The sequence below is a fragment of the Macaca mulatta genome, chromosome 11 (genome assembly GCF_049350105.2).
Source record: "Macaca mulatta isolate MMU2019108-1 chromosome 11, T2T-MMU8v2.0, whole genome shotgun sequence".
In the NCBI taxonomy this organism is placed as follows: Eukaryota; Metazoa; Chordata; class Mammalia; order Primates; family Cercopithecidae; genus Macaca; species Macaca mulatta.
Window position 1 is genome coordinate 7,520,326 of NC_133416.1, and position 15,522 is coordinate 7,535,847.

The 15,522-nt window shown below is 47.0% G+C and overlaps 1 protein-coding gene, 2 long non-coding RNA genes and 1 other non-coding gene across 31 annotated transcripts in view; 1 reads left to right on the forward strand and 3 right to left on the reverse strand.

Annotated features, from left to right (window-relative positions):
- The first annotated feature begins 71 nt into the window (after nucleotides 1-71).
- Nucleotides 72-10,664, forward strand: LOC107000737 (uncharacterized). The gene is made up of 4 exons (XR_001447872.3): nucleotides 72-267; nucleotides 1,120-1,243; nucleotides 9,791-9,838; nucleotides 10,069-10,664. It is a non-coding gene; the product is annotated as an uncharacterized LOC107000737 (long non-coding RNA).
- The window catches only part of CHD4 (chromodomain helicase DNA binding protein 4), a 38,577-nt gene continuing 24,834 nt past the window's right edge, over nucleotides 1,780-15,522 (reverse strand). For 8 of the 28 annotated variants that reach the window (XM_077953366.1, XM_077953353.1, XM_028829202.2 and 5 more), the window contains exons 26-40: nucleotides 14,373-14,553; nucleotides 14,202-14,288; nucleotides 14,024-14,112; nucleotides 13,791-13,924; nucleotides 13,307-13,451; nucleotides 12,812-12,977; nucleotides 12,453-12,550; nucleotides 12,205-12,334; nucleotides 10,345-10,416; nucleotides 9,925-10,062; nucleotides 9,540-9,648; nucleotides 9,303-9,435; nucleotides 4,684-4,882; nucleotides 2,568-2,731; nucleotides 1,780-2,392 (exon numbers count right to left, since the gene is read on the reverse strand). In XM_077953366.1, the coding sequence (XP_077809492.1) occupies nucleotides 2,375-2,392; nucleotides 2,568-2,731; nucleotides 4,684-4,882; nucleotides 9,303-9,435; nucleotides 9,540-9,648; nucleotides 9,925-10,062; nucleotides 10,345-10,416; nucleotides 12,205-12,334; nucleotides 12,453-12,550; nucleotides 12,812-12,977; nucleotides 13,307-13,451; nucleotides 13,791-13,924; nucleotides 14,024-14,112; nucleotides 14,202-14,288; nucleotides 14,373-14,553 (1,863 nt within the window). In that variant the 3' untranslated portion in view covers nucleotides 1,780-2,374. Of the gene's footprint in view, nucleotides 2,393-2,567; nucleotides 2,732-4,683; nucleotides 4,883-9,302; nucleotides 9,436-9,539; nucleotides 9,649-9,924; nucleotides 10,063-10,344; nucleotides 10,417-12,198; nucleotides 12,335-12,452; nucleotides 12,551-12,811; nucleotides 12,978-13,306; nucleotides 13,452-13,790; nucleotides 13,925-14,023; nucleotides 14,113-14,201; nucleotides 14,289-14,372; nucleotides 14,554-15,522 lie in introns of all 28 variants that reach the window. The other 20 variants (XM_077953369.1, XM_077953356.1, XM_077953361.1 and 17 more) reach the window with 7 other exon arrangements.
- LOC144332752 (uncharacterized) lies at nucleotides 5,660-8,993 on the reverse strand. Its single transcript, XR_013400813.1, has 2 exons — nucleotides 8,713-8,993; nucleotides 5,660-6,787 (listed from the first exon to the last, which is right to left on the reverse strand). It is a non-coding gene; the product is annotated as an uncharacterized LOC144332752 (long non-coding RNA).
- Nucleotides 12,636-12,772, reverse strand: LOC114671203 (small Cajal body-specific RNA 11). Its single transcript, XR_003721090.1, has one exon.

A 15,522-nucleotide genomic window follows, 5' to 3' on the forward strand; every position in this document is an offset into this window, starting at 1 on the left:
CTTCCACGCAGGCGCAAGGGTAACGCTAGCCTCGCGGCCCCGCCTCTTCCTGTTGCGCCCAGTCGGACGCCGCACCCGGAACTTACGCTCGACCAGGGAACGCCAGCGGAGCCCGCGGCGGCGAGTAGGGGGAAATTCGAAGGAGCCGCGCAGCTTACACCCGCGGGGGGTGGAGGGAGCACTGTGACGAGAAACCGCTGAGCGTGACCGCCCTTCCCTCAAGGAGTTGGCTTTTAGCCTCACGGCCGGTTTCTGTTGGAAAAGCTGGTGCGTGAAAGCCGCACCCTCTCCTCGAACCAGGGCCCAACAGCGGGGCCCTCTTTCTGGCATCCACTGCCCTAGTCGAGCCTCGAGATAACGGAATTCCAGGCTGGGCACCGTGGCTCACGCCTGTAATCCCAGCACTTTGGGAGGCTGAGGTGGGTGGATCACCTGAGGTCAGGAGTTCGAGACCAGCCGGGCCAACACGTTGAAACCCCGTCTCTACTAAAAACACAAAATTAGCTGGGCGTGGTGGCGGGCGCCTATAATCCCAGCTATTCGGGAGGCTGAGGCAGACAGAATTGCTTGAGCCCGGGAGGCAGAGGTTGCAGTGAGCCCAGATCGTGCCACTTCAGCCTGAGCAAGAGCGAAACTCCACCTCAAAAAACCCGACAAAAAACAGCCGGGCGCGGTGGATCACGCCTGTAATCCCAGCACTCTGGGAGGCCGAGGCCGGCGGATCACTAGGTCAAGAAATCGAGACCATCCTGGCCAACATGGTGAAACCTGTCAAAAATACAAAAATTAGCTGGGCGCGGTGGCGCACGCCTTTAGTGCCAGCTACTCGGGAAGCTGAGGCAGGAGAATCACTTGAACCTGGGAGGCAGAAGTTGCAGTGAGCTGAGATGGCGCCACTGTACTCCAGCCTGGCGACAGAGCAAGACTCCGTCTCAAAAAAAAAAAAATCATGGAATTCCATGCCACTCAACTCCTACTCCCAGCCCCCACCCCTTTTTAAAAAATCTTTTTATAGAGACGGGGTCTAGGGGGTGGGGTCTCACTATATTGCCAGGGCTGCTCTAGAACTCCTGGGCTTAATCGATCCTCCTGCCCCCAACCTTTGTGCTGAGATTACAGGCTGTGAGGCACCGTGCCCCAACCTCCCAGCACCTTCCTTGATGCTCACTCCTGCTCAGCCCCTCAGTTAAGGTGCCGCACTACACTTGGTCCGCAGGAGGCCTCGGCCGGAACTCGCTTTCAGGTGGGTCTACAATTAGTTGGGAAACAACGGGTTGCAACGCCGACCTGGTCTGGGACATGAAGAGGGGTGAACTACCAGGGTTTCAAGGTTGGAGGGCGTTAGGTCGGGTCTCCGGGGGCGTGGGGTTGAGGCTGGGTTATTCCACAAATTGCATCCCAATTTTGCACAACTGAGCAAGAAAACCCCCCTCAGCCTTCCTTGAAACTAACATTAAGGTAGTGGTTAGGTGTTAAAAACTGTTCCATGTACTTGACTGGTTTTACTTGACAACCGTATGAGGTATACATGAGAAACCTGCATCCCACAGAAGTTAAACTTGCTCAAGGCCATTGTGGTACTTGGAGTTTTGCAGCCTCTCATTTTCCACAGGTGGAAGTCATCGCTGGCCAGGCACACACTGCACACCCACACAGAACCCAGTTCTTCAGTGGAGTATCAGGACACCACATAGCCCTTAATTTTCAACTATACAGGTGCCAGGCTCCTGCTGCACACACTCATCCACCTGCACCTACACCCACACTGAACCAGAGCACTAAAATACAAGGAAACTTTTATTTTCAATTTTCATCAAGAAATTTGCTGTGGTTTTTTATGCTTTTGGTTTTTTTTTTTTTTTTTTTTTTCCACTTTATTTCATTTAGCCGCTCAGTGGCTAGAGCCGCTGGGTTCCTGGTATTAAAAAGATGCCAACAGAGGTAGCTGTGTCTCGCCCAGGGGCCCAGCCCACTCTGAATACCCCCAAAAAAGGAGAAAAGAAAACACAAAATAAACCAACAAAATAAAACCAAAAGGAGGAAAAAATTCAGATCATTTTCTTCAAGCCTGGCAGGAACCCACAACAGTTTGTGTGTAACAGGCGTTACAGTGGGGAGAAGCCAGGGTCCAGAAGGCCAGCCCGCCAGCTCCTGCAGATGGCGCCGGCGCTACTGCTGCATGTCTCTCCTGCAGGAAGGGCACCACTGCCCCTCACTCCCTCCCCTCCCCCAGTGCGCTGGGGCTGTTCCTTTACAACATGGAAGATGGGCAGAAGGAAGGTGAGGGTCTCTCAGGCCCCCCGGGGAGAAGCTGGGACAAGAGAAAGTGAGGAAGGTCACTGCTCAGCGGTGGAGGTGTTATCAGTCTGCATCTTCACTGCTGCTGGGCTACCTAGAGAAGGAGACCCAAGGAGTCAGAATTCCAGATGATAGGAATCCACCCAATCTCAAGGGAATTCACTGACAGCCTACCCACCCAGTATGTAAAGCTAGGAACATACAACAAAGTTACAAGCTCCAGAATGGTTCTGCAGGAAGAGGTGGTGTCAAGAAGAAAATGGTCCTACCTGCTGTGGGGTAGGTTCGGGTGCCCGGTTTGCCAGGCGGCTGAGAATGTTACGCTCTGACATCTGTAACCTCACAGCAACTGGGGGAATTCGGGCAATGGTAGCTGGGAGTCGAGTCACATCGGCTTTCATGTCACTCAGCAGTTCTTCCAGCTGTTTCAGAACTGCAAAGGGAGAAAAAGAGGTGGTGAGCTGTGGTGGCCAAGACTGAGGTCCCTCTACCCTAGTGGACCAGCATCTCTTCTCAGTGACCAAGTGACTGTGATGTGTTATCTTCTGTCACCTGACCTGACCTCCACCATGTTCAAATTCCTGCTCCTCATATTCCAGTTCCAACTGTTCATGATTTTGTGCTCTTAAAAGTCACCTAAACCTTCACTATCCCTTACTATTATTGTATTTCCTCTTCTTGAGAAGCTTATTCCTGTTTTTTCTCTTCTCTACCTTCAGAATCTGTCTCCCACCTCCATTATAACAGCATTCTTTTCCTTATTTCACCCTCCGCCTCCTCATAACCTTTTACTTTAATTAGAAACAAAACGCTGAAAGGGGTCTAGAATTTGAAGGGATCTTTTATCACCTGAAGTTACCTCTAAAGTATCCCAAATGACACTATATTATTCTGCTTTGCTTTCCATCTCAAGAACCTGAATATATTTAAAGTTAAAAGAGGTGGGGCCGGGCGTGGTGGCTCATGCCTGTAATCCCAGCACTTTGGGAGGCAGAGGCAGGTGGATCATCTGAGGTCAGGAGTTTGAGACCGGCCTGGCCAACATGGTGAAACCCCATCTCTACTAAAAATACAAAAAATTAGCCGGGCATGGTGGCGGGCGCCTGTAATCCCAGCAACTTAGGAAGCTGAGGCAGAAGAATCGCTTGAACCCGGGAGGCGGAGGTTGTGGTGAACTGAGATCACGCCATTGCACTCCAGCCTGGGCAACAAGAGCAAAACTCCATCTCAAAAAACAAACAAAAAAACAAACAAAATTAGCAGGGCATGGTGGTGCATGCCTGTAATCCCAGCTACTCAGGAGGCTAAGGCAGGAGAATCGCTTGAACCTGGGAGGCAAAGGTTGCAGTGAGCCGAGATCACGCCACTGCACTCCAGCCTGGGCAACAAGAGCAAAACTCCGCCTCAAAAAAAAAAAAAAAAAAAAAAAAAAAAAAAAAAGGTGGCCAGGGCGGGGCATGGTGGCTCACGCCTATAATGCCAGCACTTTGGGAGGCAGAGGCAGGTAGACCACTTGAAGTTAGTTTGAGACCAGCTTTGCCAACATGGTAAAACCCCATCTCTACTAAAAATACAAAAACTAGCCGCAAGTGGTGGCGCATGCCTATAGTTCCAGCTGCTCGGGAGGCTGAGGCAGGATAATTGCTTGAACCCAGGAGGCAGAGGCTGCAGTGGGCCAAGATCACGCCATTGCACTCCAGCCTGGGCAAGAGCTAGACTCCATCTCAAAAAGAAAAAAAAAAAGGTGGCCGGGTACAGTGGCACATATTTGTAGTTCCAGCTACTCAGGAGGCTGAGGCAAGAGGATCACTTGAGTCCAGGAGTTCAAGACCCACCCGGGCAAAATGTTGAGAGCCCATCTCTTTTTTTTTTTCCGGAGTCTCACTGTGTTGCCCAGGCTGATAGCCAGTGCAATGGCACGATCTTGGTTTACTGCAAACTCTACCTCCTGGTTTCAAGCGATTCTCTTGCCTCAGCCTCCTGAGCAGCTAGGATTACAGGCATGTGCCACATGCCCAGCTAATTTTGCTATTTTTAGTAGAGACGGGGTTTCACCATGTTGGCCAGGCTGGTCTCGAACTCCTAACCTCGTGATCCACCCACCTTGGCCTCCCAAAGTGCCGAGATTACAGACGTCAGCCACCGCGCCCAGCCAAGAGCCCACCTCTTAAAAAGAAAAAAGAAAAAAAAAAAAAAAAAGAGGCAAAGAACTACTGTCCTTGATTGCCTCTAACATATTAACTCCCCAAGGATGGCAAAGGTCCCTACCAACTCCTAAACTCTCAAAGGAGCTCTGAAAAAGGTTTGAAAACAAATATATGTACATTGGGATGCAGTTAGATGAGGGAGGAGGCCTAATCAGCAGGAGGCAGGGGAGCCACTGGCTACCTTTGTGCAGGACTGCATTGGCTGGCTTGTTTCCTGCCATTGACTCCTTGGACAGGTGCTGATGACTTTCCGCCAAACACTCCACCTCAGCAAAGCGGGTGTTGAGGGCCATGGAAGGGTGAGAAGGGTCTTCTGACATGTTCAAGTAAGCAGCCCGGCGCAGCTGTTCCTCAATCACCAGAGCTTGTTCTAAGAGCTGGACAAGGGATAAAAGGAAACGGGAGTTCGACTGATAACTCACTTTGCTTACTTCTGACTGGCCTCTCAGCTCACCTCTCATTGTTTCTGATAGTAATAAGAACCTATAAATAACTTCATGGACAGCTCATTCCCACACCCAAGCAGTTTAACTTTGCCTTGTATCTTTTTTCTTTCCCTTTTTCAATGTCCTCGTTTTTAAAACTCTTTACCCTTTAGATTCTCTTATACAAAAGCAATAAAAACTCAATTTAGAAAATAGAATATCAAAAATTAACAACAGATGATCCCACCTTCTAGAAATATATCCTGATTTTTTTTTAGGTTTTTTTGTGCATAGTTTTTTACATAACTGAGATCATACTATATACATATCCATATTATGTTTTCATTTAGTTACAGTTAAACATTTTCCTTTTTATCATCTACTCTTTATCAACTACTCTTCAAAAACACGTTTTGGCTGGGCACAGTGGCTCACACCTGTAATCCCAGCACTTTGGGAGGCTGAGATGGGCAGATCACTTGAGGTCAGGAGTTCAAGACCAGCCTGGCCAACATGACAAAACCCCATCTCTACTAAACACACAAAAATTAGCAAGGTATGGTAGTGCACACCTGTAACTGCTGCTGCTCAAGAGGTTGAGGCAGAAGAATGCTTGAACCCGGGAGGCAAAGGTTGCAGTGAGCTGGGATCATGCCACTGCACTCCAGCCTGAATGACAGAGGGAAACTCTGTCTCAAAAAAACAGGGTTATTTTGCTATTTTAAAATATTTTTGTTTTTTATTTCCTCTTATCGCCATCTCACTTCCATTCCTCTGAAAAGCAACCTTTCTAATATAGTAATACTGTGGCTTTTTGTGTAGGTTTTTAAAGACTGTGTTGTTTCATATGTATGTTTCTAAGTTACAGAATGATGTTTTCTGTACCTATGCTTTTTTTCTCCCACTACATACTTTTTAAAAGGTACACTTATGTTGTATGCACATGAATTTTGTTGCTTCTGTTGTTTAATGCCCCATAATATGAATACATGTTTTACCTATGCATTCTCCTAATGCTGAACATTTAGGTTGCCTCTAGGCCCCCATCACCAAAAATCATACTGCAGAAACACTCATGCATATGTCACCTGATGGAGCTGTATTAAAGGTTCTTTGAAATATATCCCAAGAGGCAGAATGTTGGTTCTTAATTTATGAAAAGATTTTAATTACTTAAAAAATATATTCATAAAACCTATGACTCAACATATGAGATTTCTTATACGCTTCTCCTCTCCTAGTGTCAGCCAGCACTTCTATGCAGATGATTTGATGCTTCTCAAACATGTACCTTGAGCACTGGTTCTGATCCCGCTAGTGTATGGTGATGCGGGTAGGTAGTGGGAGGGGTGCTGATTTGTGAGAAATACCAAAAGACTTGTCTAAAATTCAGTATCATTCTTTTCTACAAACTGCTCGCTCTCTTCTTAAATGACAATTCACCTTTCTCAGTGACTCAGGCTCAAAATGTTATTTTCAGTCTCTTTCACTCTGTACCTCAAATCCAGTAAGTCAGAAGTTGGCGAGCTACAGTCTGTGGGCCAGCTCTGCCCCACCACCTGTTTTTATATGGCTGAAGAGCTAAGAATGGGTTTTACATTTTAAAATGGTTGGCAAAAAGTCAAAACAAGACTATTTCATGCCACTTAATGAGAACTATACAAAATTCAAATTGTAATATCCACAGATGAAATGCTGAAACACATCCTAACTTATTCGTTTATGTATCCCCTGTGGCTGCTTTCACACAACGAAGACGGAGTTAAGTATGTACAACAGAGACCACATGTCCCACAAAGCCTGAAGCCTATCTGGCCCTTTAATAGAAAAGGTTTGGTTGGGTGCAGTGGCTCACGCCTGTAATCCCAGCACTTTGGGAGGACAAGGCAGGCAGGTCACCTGAGGTCCAGAATTTGAGACCAGCCTGGCCAATATGGCAAAACCCCATCTCTACTAAAAACACAAAAATTAGCCAGGCATGGTGGTACATGCCTGTAATCCCACCTACTCAGGAGGCTGAGGTAGGAGAATTGGTTGAACCCGGGAGGCGGAGGTTGCAAGTGAGCTGGGAGATGTCACCACTGCACTCCAGCCTGGGCAACAAAGCGAGACTGTCTCCAAAAAAAAGGGGGGGGGGTTTATTAACCATTTTTGGTTTGCGGAAGAGTAAAAAGGTTTACTGACCCCTACAATAAGTCACTAAGTCCAGTAAATTCTTTGGTGTTTTGTTTCCTTTATCTTTACCCTTTTCATTTTCCACAACCAGCATCACAGCCCAGACCCTTAACACCTCATGATTATATGATAGTTTTATAATCTTATGAATGCTGTTTCCATTTCCCTTGGTCCTATCAAAACTCTGCTCACAAACTTTCAGTGGCTGCCCATTAACAACAGGGTAAAGTCCAAACTCTCTTAACTGGTGCCAAGAACCCACCTACTGACCTCTAACTCTTCTACCTTTCTCTTTCCAACCTACCTCCCAACCATCACCCAACACAAATGTTTCCCTACAGCTCAACTGGGCTATTTGCTGTTTCCAGACATACTAAACTTTGCTGCCTCATGTCTTTGCCCAACCTAATCCCTTTGTTCAGATACTCTTCTGTTCCTACCAAAAAATCTCCATCGCATTCCTCAAAACTTTATTCCAACGCCATCTTCTCCATAAAGCCATTTGTGAGTTCCCTCCCTACTCCAATTCCTCTGGAGAACTTTTTTTTTTTTTTAAAGACAGGGTCTCGGATGACGCAGTGGCTCAGGCCTGTAATCTCAGCACTTTGGGAGGCCATGGCGGGCAGATCACGAGGTCAAGAGATCAAGACCATCCTGGCCAAATTGCTAAAACCCCGTCTCTACTAAAAATACAAAAATTAGAGGCTGAGGCAGGAGAATTACTTGAACCCAGGAAGCAGAGGTTGCAGTGAGCAGAGATCACACCACTGTACTCCAGCCTGGCAACACATCAAGACTCTGTCTCAAAAAAAAAAAAAAAAAAAAAGCGTCTTACTCTAATGCCTAGGCTGGAGCGCAGTGGCACAATCTAGGCTCACTGCAGCCTCCCGAGTAGCTGGAACTACAGGTGCACGCCACCAGAATTGGTGAATTTTTGTATTTTCTGTAGACGTGGCATTTTGCCATGTTGCCCAAGCTGGTCTCGAACTCCTGGACTCAAGCAATCAGTTCTTTTAAAATGCTGGGATTAGCCACTGTGTCTGCCTCTCTGAGACCTTTTTCTTTTCTCTTCCTTTTTGAGATGAGTCTCGCTCTGTTGCCAGACTGGAGTGCAGTGGTGGGATCTCGGCTCACTGCAACCTCCGCCTCCCGGGTTCAAGCAATTCTGGAGAACTTTATGCCAATCAGCAATCTCTCTCCTGATATGCAGAATGGCATTCATTTGATTACACATGTGCTCCTACTTGAAACTGAAAGCTCCTTGAAAACAGATACCATACTTTGTCTCCTTATCCCTGGGCACATCATTGCTTAGTACATAATACTTGAAGGCTTATTAGTGTGCATTTCTTCCCCGATTATACTCAGCGTATGAGACAACAGACATGTCTTTTTCTTTTTCCTTTTTTTGAGACAGAGTCTCACTCTGTTGCACAGGCTGGAGTGCCATGGCACAATCTTAGCTCAATGAAATCTCCACCTCCCAGCTTCAAGCGATTCTCATGCATCATCCTCCCAAAGTGCTGGGATTACAGGCATGAACCACTGCGCCTGGCCCACACAGCTACTCTTCAGCCCAGAAAAAGATGCCAGGCACAGTGGCTCACGCCTGTAATCCCAGCAATCTGGGTGGCCAAGGCAGGTGGATCACTTGAGGTCAGGAGTTTGAGACCAGCCTAGCAACATGGTGAAACCCCATCTCTACTAAAAATACTAAAAACAGCTGGGTGTGGTGGCGGGCGCCTGTAATCCCAGCTACTCAGGAGGCTGAGGCAGGAGAATCACTTGAACCCAGGACACAGAGGTGGCAGTGAGAAGAGACTGCATCATTGCATTCCACCCTGGATGACAGAGACTGTCTCAAAAAAAAAAAAAAAAAAAAAAAAAACAGCAGCCCACTGACTGATACAGCTCTACCTCTTCAGAGATGCAATTCAATCCCACCTCTGTATCTTTCCTGAATACTCTACAGTGTTCCCCAAACAAACCCCTCTGCACTAGTGTCGCTCACTGGACCATAGTCACCTACAGCTCATGTACAGTTAGTTAACTTTCAAGTCTGTGTGTCTTCAACCCTAATGTGTAAGTTACTTGGAACCAAAGCCTTCCATAGAATGAAGAAAGTGAGAACGGTGCACCGGATGGACAGACTCCCTCCGCACTTAAGCAATCAATATATTCCTCCCCAACCGCTCACCTTAAACCTTCGAGCTAGAAATTTATTCTTGATCTCTAAGAAATTGCCACGGTTCATTTCACCCTTGAAAGGCTCATTGAGGATGGCATAGCGTGGGTCATTCTGGATGTCTTGCCACCGGGCATAGCCATGGCTATTGGAAAAGTGCTCAGGAAAAACAAAACAAGAAAAGTAAAAACCTCAAACTAAGAGACCTTCAGAACCAAAAGCCTCAGTCCAGATTCAGGCAAAGGATACTTTATGATGCCGGCTAGCAGCCAGTAGTCATGCCGTCGATGCCAGATCTCGTAAGTCTTCTTGGTAACTGTGGCTGCCCGCTCTTCATTCTGCCAAAGGGAGTGCAACTCTGAGGAGGAATTTAGGGAAGGTGGGAGGGGGGGCGGGAAGCAAACATCTGTGAGAATTGAAAATGCTACTTATTCTTGTCCCCCACCATCCCCCATCCCTGGATCCATCTTTATATAATTTGCTTCTGGCTTTCTCCACAGAACCCAGGGGAGTACACTATCAGTTTGGCATTCCCTCATCGAACAGAGGTAAAGTCCCTGTACCACGGTTTCTGACAAGAACCCCAATTTCACATCCGATCCTTCTAACCCTGGTGGGCCCCTCATTTCCATACCAGTAAAACCACCATCTGCAATGTTGAACATGAAACGCTGTTTAATATTTTTCTTCTGTTTCTCATCATTCAGGTCCTTGGGGGTCTCTCCATTCTGAAGCATCACCTCTTTTTTCTCTTCTTCTTCTTTCTTCTCTTCTACAGAATATAAGGAAGAAAAATGTCGGTTCCAGCCAAAGCCCAGCACCCATCGCCCTTACCCAGAACACTGTATGCTACAAGAATCCATCCACCTCCACCCCTTCTCCACCTGGGTGTCTCTCAGACCCAGAAAATGGTGCCATTGGCCCACTGGGGACAGGTGCAGTCTTTTGGGATAAAATGGCTAGATGAGTATGGACAGGGAGGCAGGGCAGATACAGTCCTTGCTTCCGGTTTTAGAGTTCTTCTAAACCACAATCAACTTCTCCAAACACCCACCTTTGTCTTCTACCACAATAGGGGTCAGATCTATTGCTGACTTTTCCTCCACCTTCTCTACATCAGCAGCACCTAGGGGAAGAAATGTTATTGAAAATATACCTAAAGGAAGAACATTCTCCTCTGTTACACACTATTATCCAACTGGATAGACCTACATCTAAATGTCTGCGATTACAGTAATGTCAGCTGGGCACAGTGGCTCATGCCTGTAATCCCAGCATTTTGGGAGACAGTAGCAGGCAGATCACTTGAGGTCAGGAGTTCAAGACCAGCATGGCCAACATGGGAAAACCCAATCTCTATTAAAAATACAAAAATTAGCCAGGTGTGGTGGCTCATGCCTGTAATCCCAGCACTTTGGGAGGCCAAGGTGGGTGGATCACCTGAGGTCAAGAGTTAGAAACCAGCCTGGCCAACATGGTGAAACCCCGTCTCTACTAAAAATACAAAAATTAGCCAGGCATGGTGGCTCACGCCTGTAATCCTAACACTTTGGGAGGCCGAGGTGGGTGGATCTCGAGGTCAGGAGTTTGTGACCAGCCTGGCCGACATGGTAAAACCCCGTCTCTACTAAAATACAAAAATTAGCCGGGCATGGTGGTGCGTGCTGTAATCCCAGCTACTCAGGAGGCTGAGGCAGGAGAATTGTTTGAACCCAGGAGGTGGAGGTTGCAGTGAGGCGAGATCATACCACTGCACTGCACATCAGCCTGGGCGACAGAGCAAGACTCCACCTCAAAAAAAAAAAAAAAAAAAAAAAAGCCGGGCATGGTAACTACTCAGGAGACTGAGGCAGGAGAATCGCTTGAACCCAGGAGGTGGAGGTTGCAGTGAGCCAATATCATGCCACTGCACTCCTGCCTGGGCGACAGAGTGAGACACCATCTCAATAAATAAATAAATAAATAAATGATTAGCTGGGCATGGTTGTGGCATGCCTGTAATCCCAGTTACTCGGAGGCTGAGGCAGGAGAACCGCTTGAACCCGGGAGGCGCAAGTTGCAGTGAGCAGAGATTGTGCCACTGCACTCCCGCCTGGGTGACAGAGTGAGACTCCATCTCAAAAAAAAAAAATAAAAAATAATAAAGTCATAAGAGATAGGAAAACCTGCCACCTAAAATCAAGGGTGCAGGATTCTTCAGTGTATCGCTTCCTCCTGATATCTCTACAGCCCCAGTGAAAATTCATGAGTGACCATGGTTCACACAGGGATCTGTAGTGCCTAAAAATATGGACACCAGCCAGGCACAGTAGCTCACGCCTATAATCCCAGCACTTTGAGAGGGCAAGGCAGGTGGATCACCTGAGGTCAGGAGTTCGAGACCAGCCTGACCAATATGGAGAAACCCCCTCTATTAAAAAATACAAAATTAGCTAGGCATGGTGGCACATGCCTGTAATCCCAGCTACTCAGGAGGTTGAGGCAGGAGAATCGCTTGAACTCAGGAGGCAGAGGTTGCAGTGAGCCGAGATCGCGCCATTACACTTCAGCTTGGGCAACAAGAGTGAAACTCCTTTTTTTAAAAAAAAAAAAGAAAAAAAGAAAAAAAAAGGCCAGGCACAGTGGCTCATGCCTGTAATCCTAACAATTTGGGAGGCCAAGGCGGGTGGATCACAAGGCCAGGAGATTGAGACCAGCCTGGCCAACATGGTGAAACCCTGTCTCTACTAAAAACACAAAAATTAGCTGGGCATGATGGCATATGCCTGTAATCCCAGCTACTCGGGAAGCTGAGGCAGGAGAATCGCTTGAACCTGGGAGGTGGAGGTTGCAGTAAGCCAAGATGGCACCACAGCACGCCAGCCTGGCAAGAGTGCGAGACTGTCTCAAAAAAAAAAAACGTGGATACCTTTACCTTTGGGCTCTGTCTCCATAGGTTCCTCTGTTCTCTCCTTCACCTCTGCCTTTTCCACTTTCTCCTCTCCCTCAGGGGGTTCAGCAACGACCTTTTCATCCTCTGAGGCAGGGGCAGGGGGCTGTGTACACTTCAAAGGAAAAAAAAACAAAAACAAAACAGATGAAGCAGACAGGCCAGCAACTACAAGGAAGACTGGACTTATACATTTGTTTTTAGTGTGGCATTCAGTCACCCCCATCTCTTACCTCAATGGCAGTCTCAGGGGCTACAGATTTAACCTCCTTTTCTCCTTCTATGCTCTCTTCTTCTTTGAGGCTATTTTCCTCTATTTTGATCCCATCTTCTGCAGAACAATAAGAGACAATCAATTAGGAAGAAGGTCCTACATCAGAGAGAAGGTCATTTCTTCCCAGTTTGTCTCATCTTAAACTGTCCTCTCGTGCCTTTAAGAGCCAGCCCCATTCTTAGGACGGCCCTCCTAAACTGAGAGGGAAATTACTGTGTGTCCTGCCAGACTACCCTGTTAGAACTGAGCACAGGGGAGCAGAAAAATAGGCCAGGACAAAAAGAGAGGGACAGAAAATGATAGGACAGGCAGACTTACCAGCAGGTGGGGCAGGTGCAGGAGTGTTGGGCTGCGTATCCCCTGGAGTGGAGGGTGTAGGAGTCTTTGGGGAGGGTGACCCTGGCTGGGACATTTTCTTGTTTTCCTCTACCTCAGCCAGTTCAGGCATGCTCCAGCGCCCATTAACATGTTCAAACTCCTGAACCTGTAGCAATGGGACAAGAAATTGAAGACCCAATTCCAGCTGCAGGCTCCTTTCCTATTGGCCCTCCAGTCTCCACCTCCTGGGTTCAAGCAATTCTCCTGCCTCAGCCTCCTGAGTAGCTGGGATTACAGGTGCCCACCACCACACGCAGCTAATTTTTGTATTTTTAGTAGAGACGGGGTTTCACCATGTTGGCCAGGCTGGTCTCAAACTCCTGACCTCAAGTGATCCGCCCGCCTCGGCCTCCCAAAGTGCTGGGATTACAGGTGTGAGCCACTGCGCCTGGCCCCCTAGAAACTTTTAACAATGGCAAGTGGCTCAGGGCTCACCTTCTTGCGAATCAAAGACATAACACCAATTCTAGTAAGGACATGCTGGCGAGACAGGCCTTCTCGAGGGACACCATCAGCAAAGGTCTCAGCCCCATCTGCCCCCGGCTCACATAAATGCCGCATAAAGAGAGAGACATATGCCCTGTGTAAAGAAGTAGAGAAATGAGTTAAACAGGGATCATGCTGACTCTTAAGATTCTTTCTCCATCCCTTCGTGAGGCATTATCACAGGCAATAACTATGGCTCCACCTTGAGGTAAAGCCCACCACTGCACTGGAAGGCTGATCTCCAGACCCCACAAGAAGACCCAGGTTCTCTTCCAGGGAAGCTAGGAACACATTACTAACAGCTTCACCTGCCAACTTCAACAGAGGAAACAGCCCACTTCCCTGCACGGCTGGGCCTAGAACCATGGAATGACCAGCTAGATAGCAGAAGAAGCCCTTGCTCTAGATCAGTCCACACCAGCCCTCAACTCACTTGAACTCTTTCTCTGATTTGCCTCGCAGATCTCTTACAAGCCACTGGGTAGTAAAAGCATCCTGAGGTGGCATACCATATCGCATAATTGCGTTAAGAAAGGCTTTTCGCTGACGAGCATTAAAACCAAGTACCTAGGGGAAGAAGAAACCCAGGTGAGAGGGAGCAGGTCGCACTCCACCGAAGATCCAATATCTGGCACTCACCCACCCTTAGAATCCCATGGCACTTACTTCAATATTCCCACCGACACGGGCCAACAGAGGAGGCAATGGCTTATCTTTATCATTCCGCAGGCCCTTACGACTGGGCCTACGGGGAGCTGCAGGAAGAAAAAGATGAATGAGTGACACAGGTAGGATATGAAACAAAGCAATATTTAGAAAAGCAACAAAAAAGCACAGCCCTCACCTTCTGAACGTTCATCAAAGTCTTCATCACCTTCCTCTGAAGCCACTGAGTAATCGGACTGGTTGTCGGACTGGTCGTCCTGCCAATCTGGAGGGAGAGAGGGCAGATGAGCGGGGCCCACTGCTCTAGTGGAACGGCCCATGGGTGGGGGGCGGGGCCGGCCACACACACCTCGGTCCTCCTGGGAGCCATCATTGTAGTTGACCTGTTTACGGATTCTTTTTCCTTTACCCAGATTTCGGGCTAGATCTTCTTGCTGCTGCTCATAATGGTGCCGCAGCAATTTCTCCCAGTAGTCAGGATCCACACTTTCTTCCTGTTTAATGATTTCCCGTTCTACCTCCTCTTCCTCCTGGGACAGAGGGAGGGCCAGGACTCAGGAGTGCTGAAGTCAGCACCGCCAGCTACCCCTGGTCCTCATAGTTCCCACTCTGCTAGCTCCTTTTCATGACTGGACTCTTAAATAGTTGGTGTGCCTGTTTGGACCTACGAACTTAGAAGAAATTTAATTGAGAGTACATAGCTCCTCATAATTATGTATACATTAGCAATCAGCATAACTCAAGAAAAACATGGGATAGAGCCATTATCACAGGGAAAGATGAAGAGACAGAATGCTTTCTTCTAACCCCTTGCACTGGTGCATATACAATCGAAAAAAGCAAAAAGAAAAGAGGTCAGAGCCTTAGCAAGGCAGAATGGAGAAGCTTCTGAAATACTGTAAAAGATTTTCATAAGAGAGAAGAAAAGAGGTCTATAAGCCTTTCTGTTCTTCATAAACTTCATAAAAGCTTACCAACTGTCTGCAAAGCGAAAAGAATTATATATAGCCTCTTATATCCCAAAAATGTTGATACTCCTCTAAAAGTGAATTTTTTTCAGACACTTCAGGATCACTCACTGATTCCATATCCCTTATACTGGAATTAAACAGCTGCTAATAGCATAACATTAGAAACAACCTAAATGTCCATCATTATGGAACTAGTTAAATAAATTACAATCAGCTCTCTGTATCCATGGGTTCTGCACCTGTGGATTCAAACAACCATAGATGGAAAATATTCAGAGAAAAAACAAAATTGTCTGTACTCAACATGTACAGACTTTTTTCTTGTTATTATTCCCTAACCAATGTGGCATTTACATCGCATTGGTATTACTTTTGTGTTTAAAAGGAAAAAAATGTTTTTGGGTACATGTATGTGCGTGTACATATACATGTATGAATATATGTATAATTTGTATACACATAAAATATTTTTGTAAAGCTATAAAAGGAACTGAAAACATTAGCTGTCCCCAAGAAGGGAACTAAATT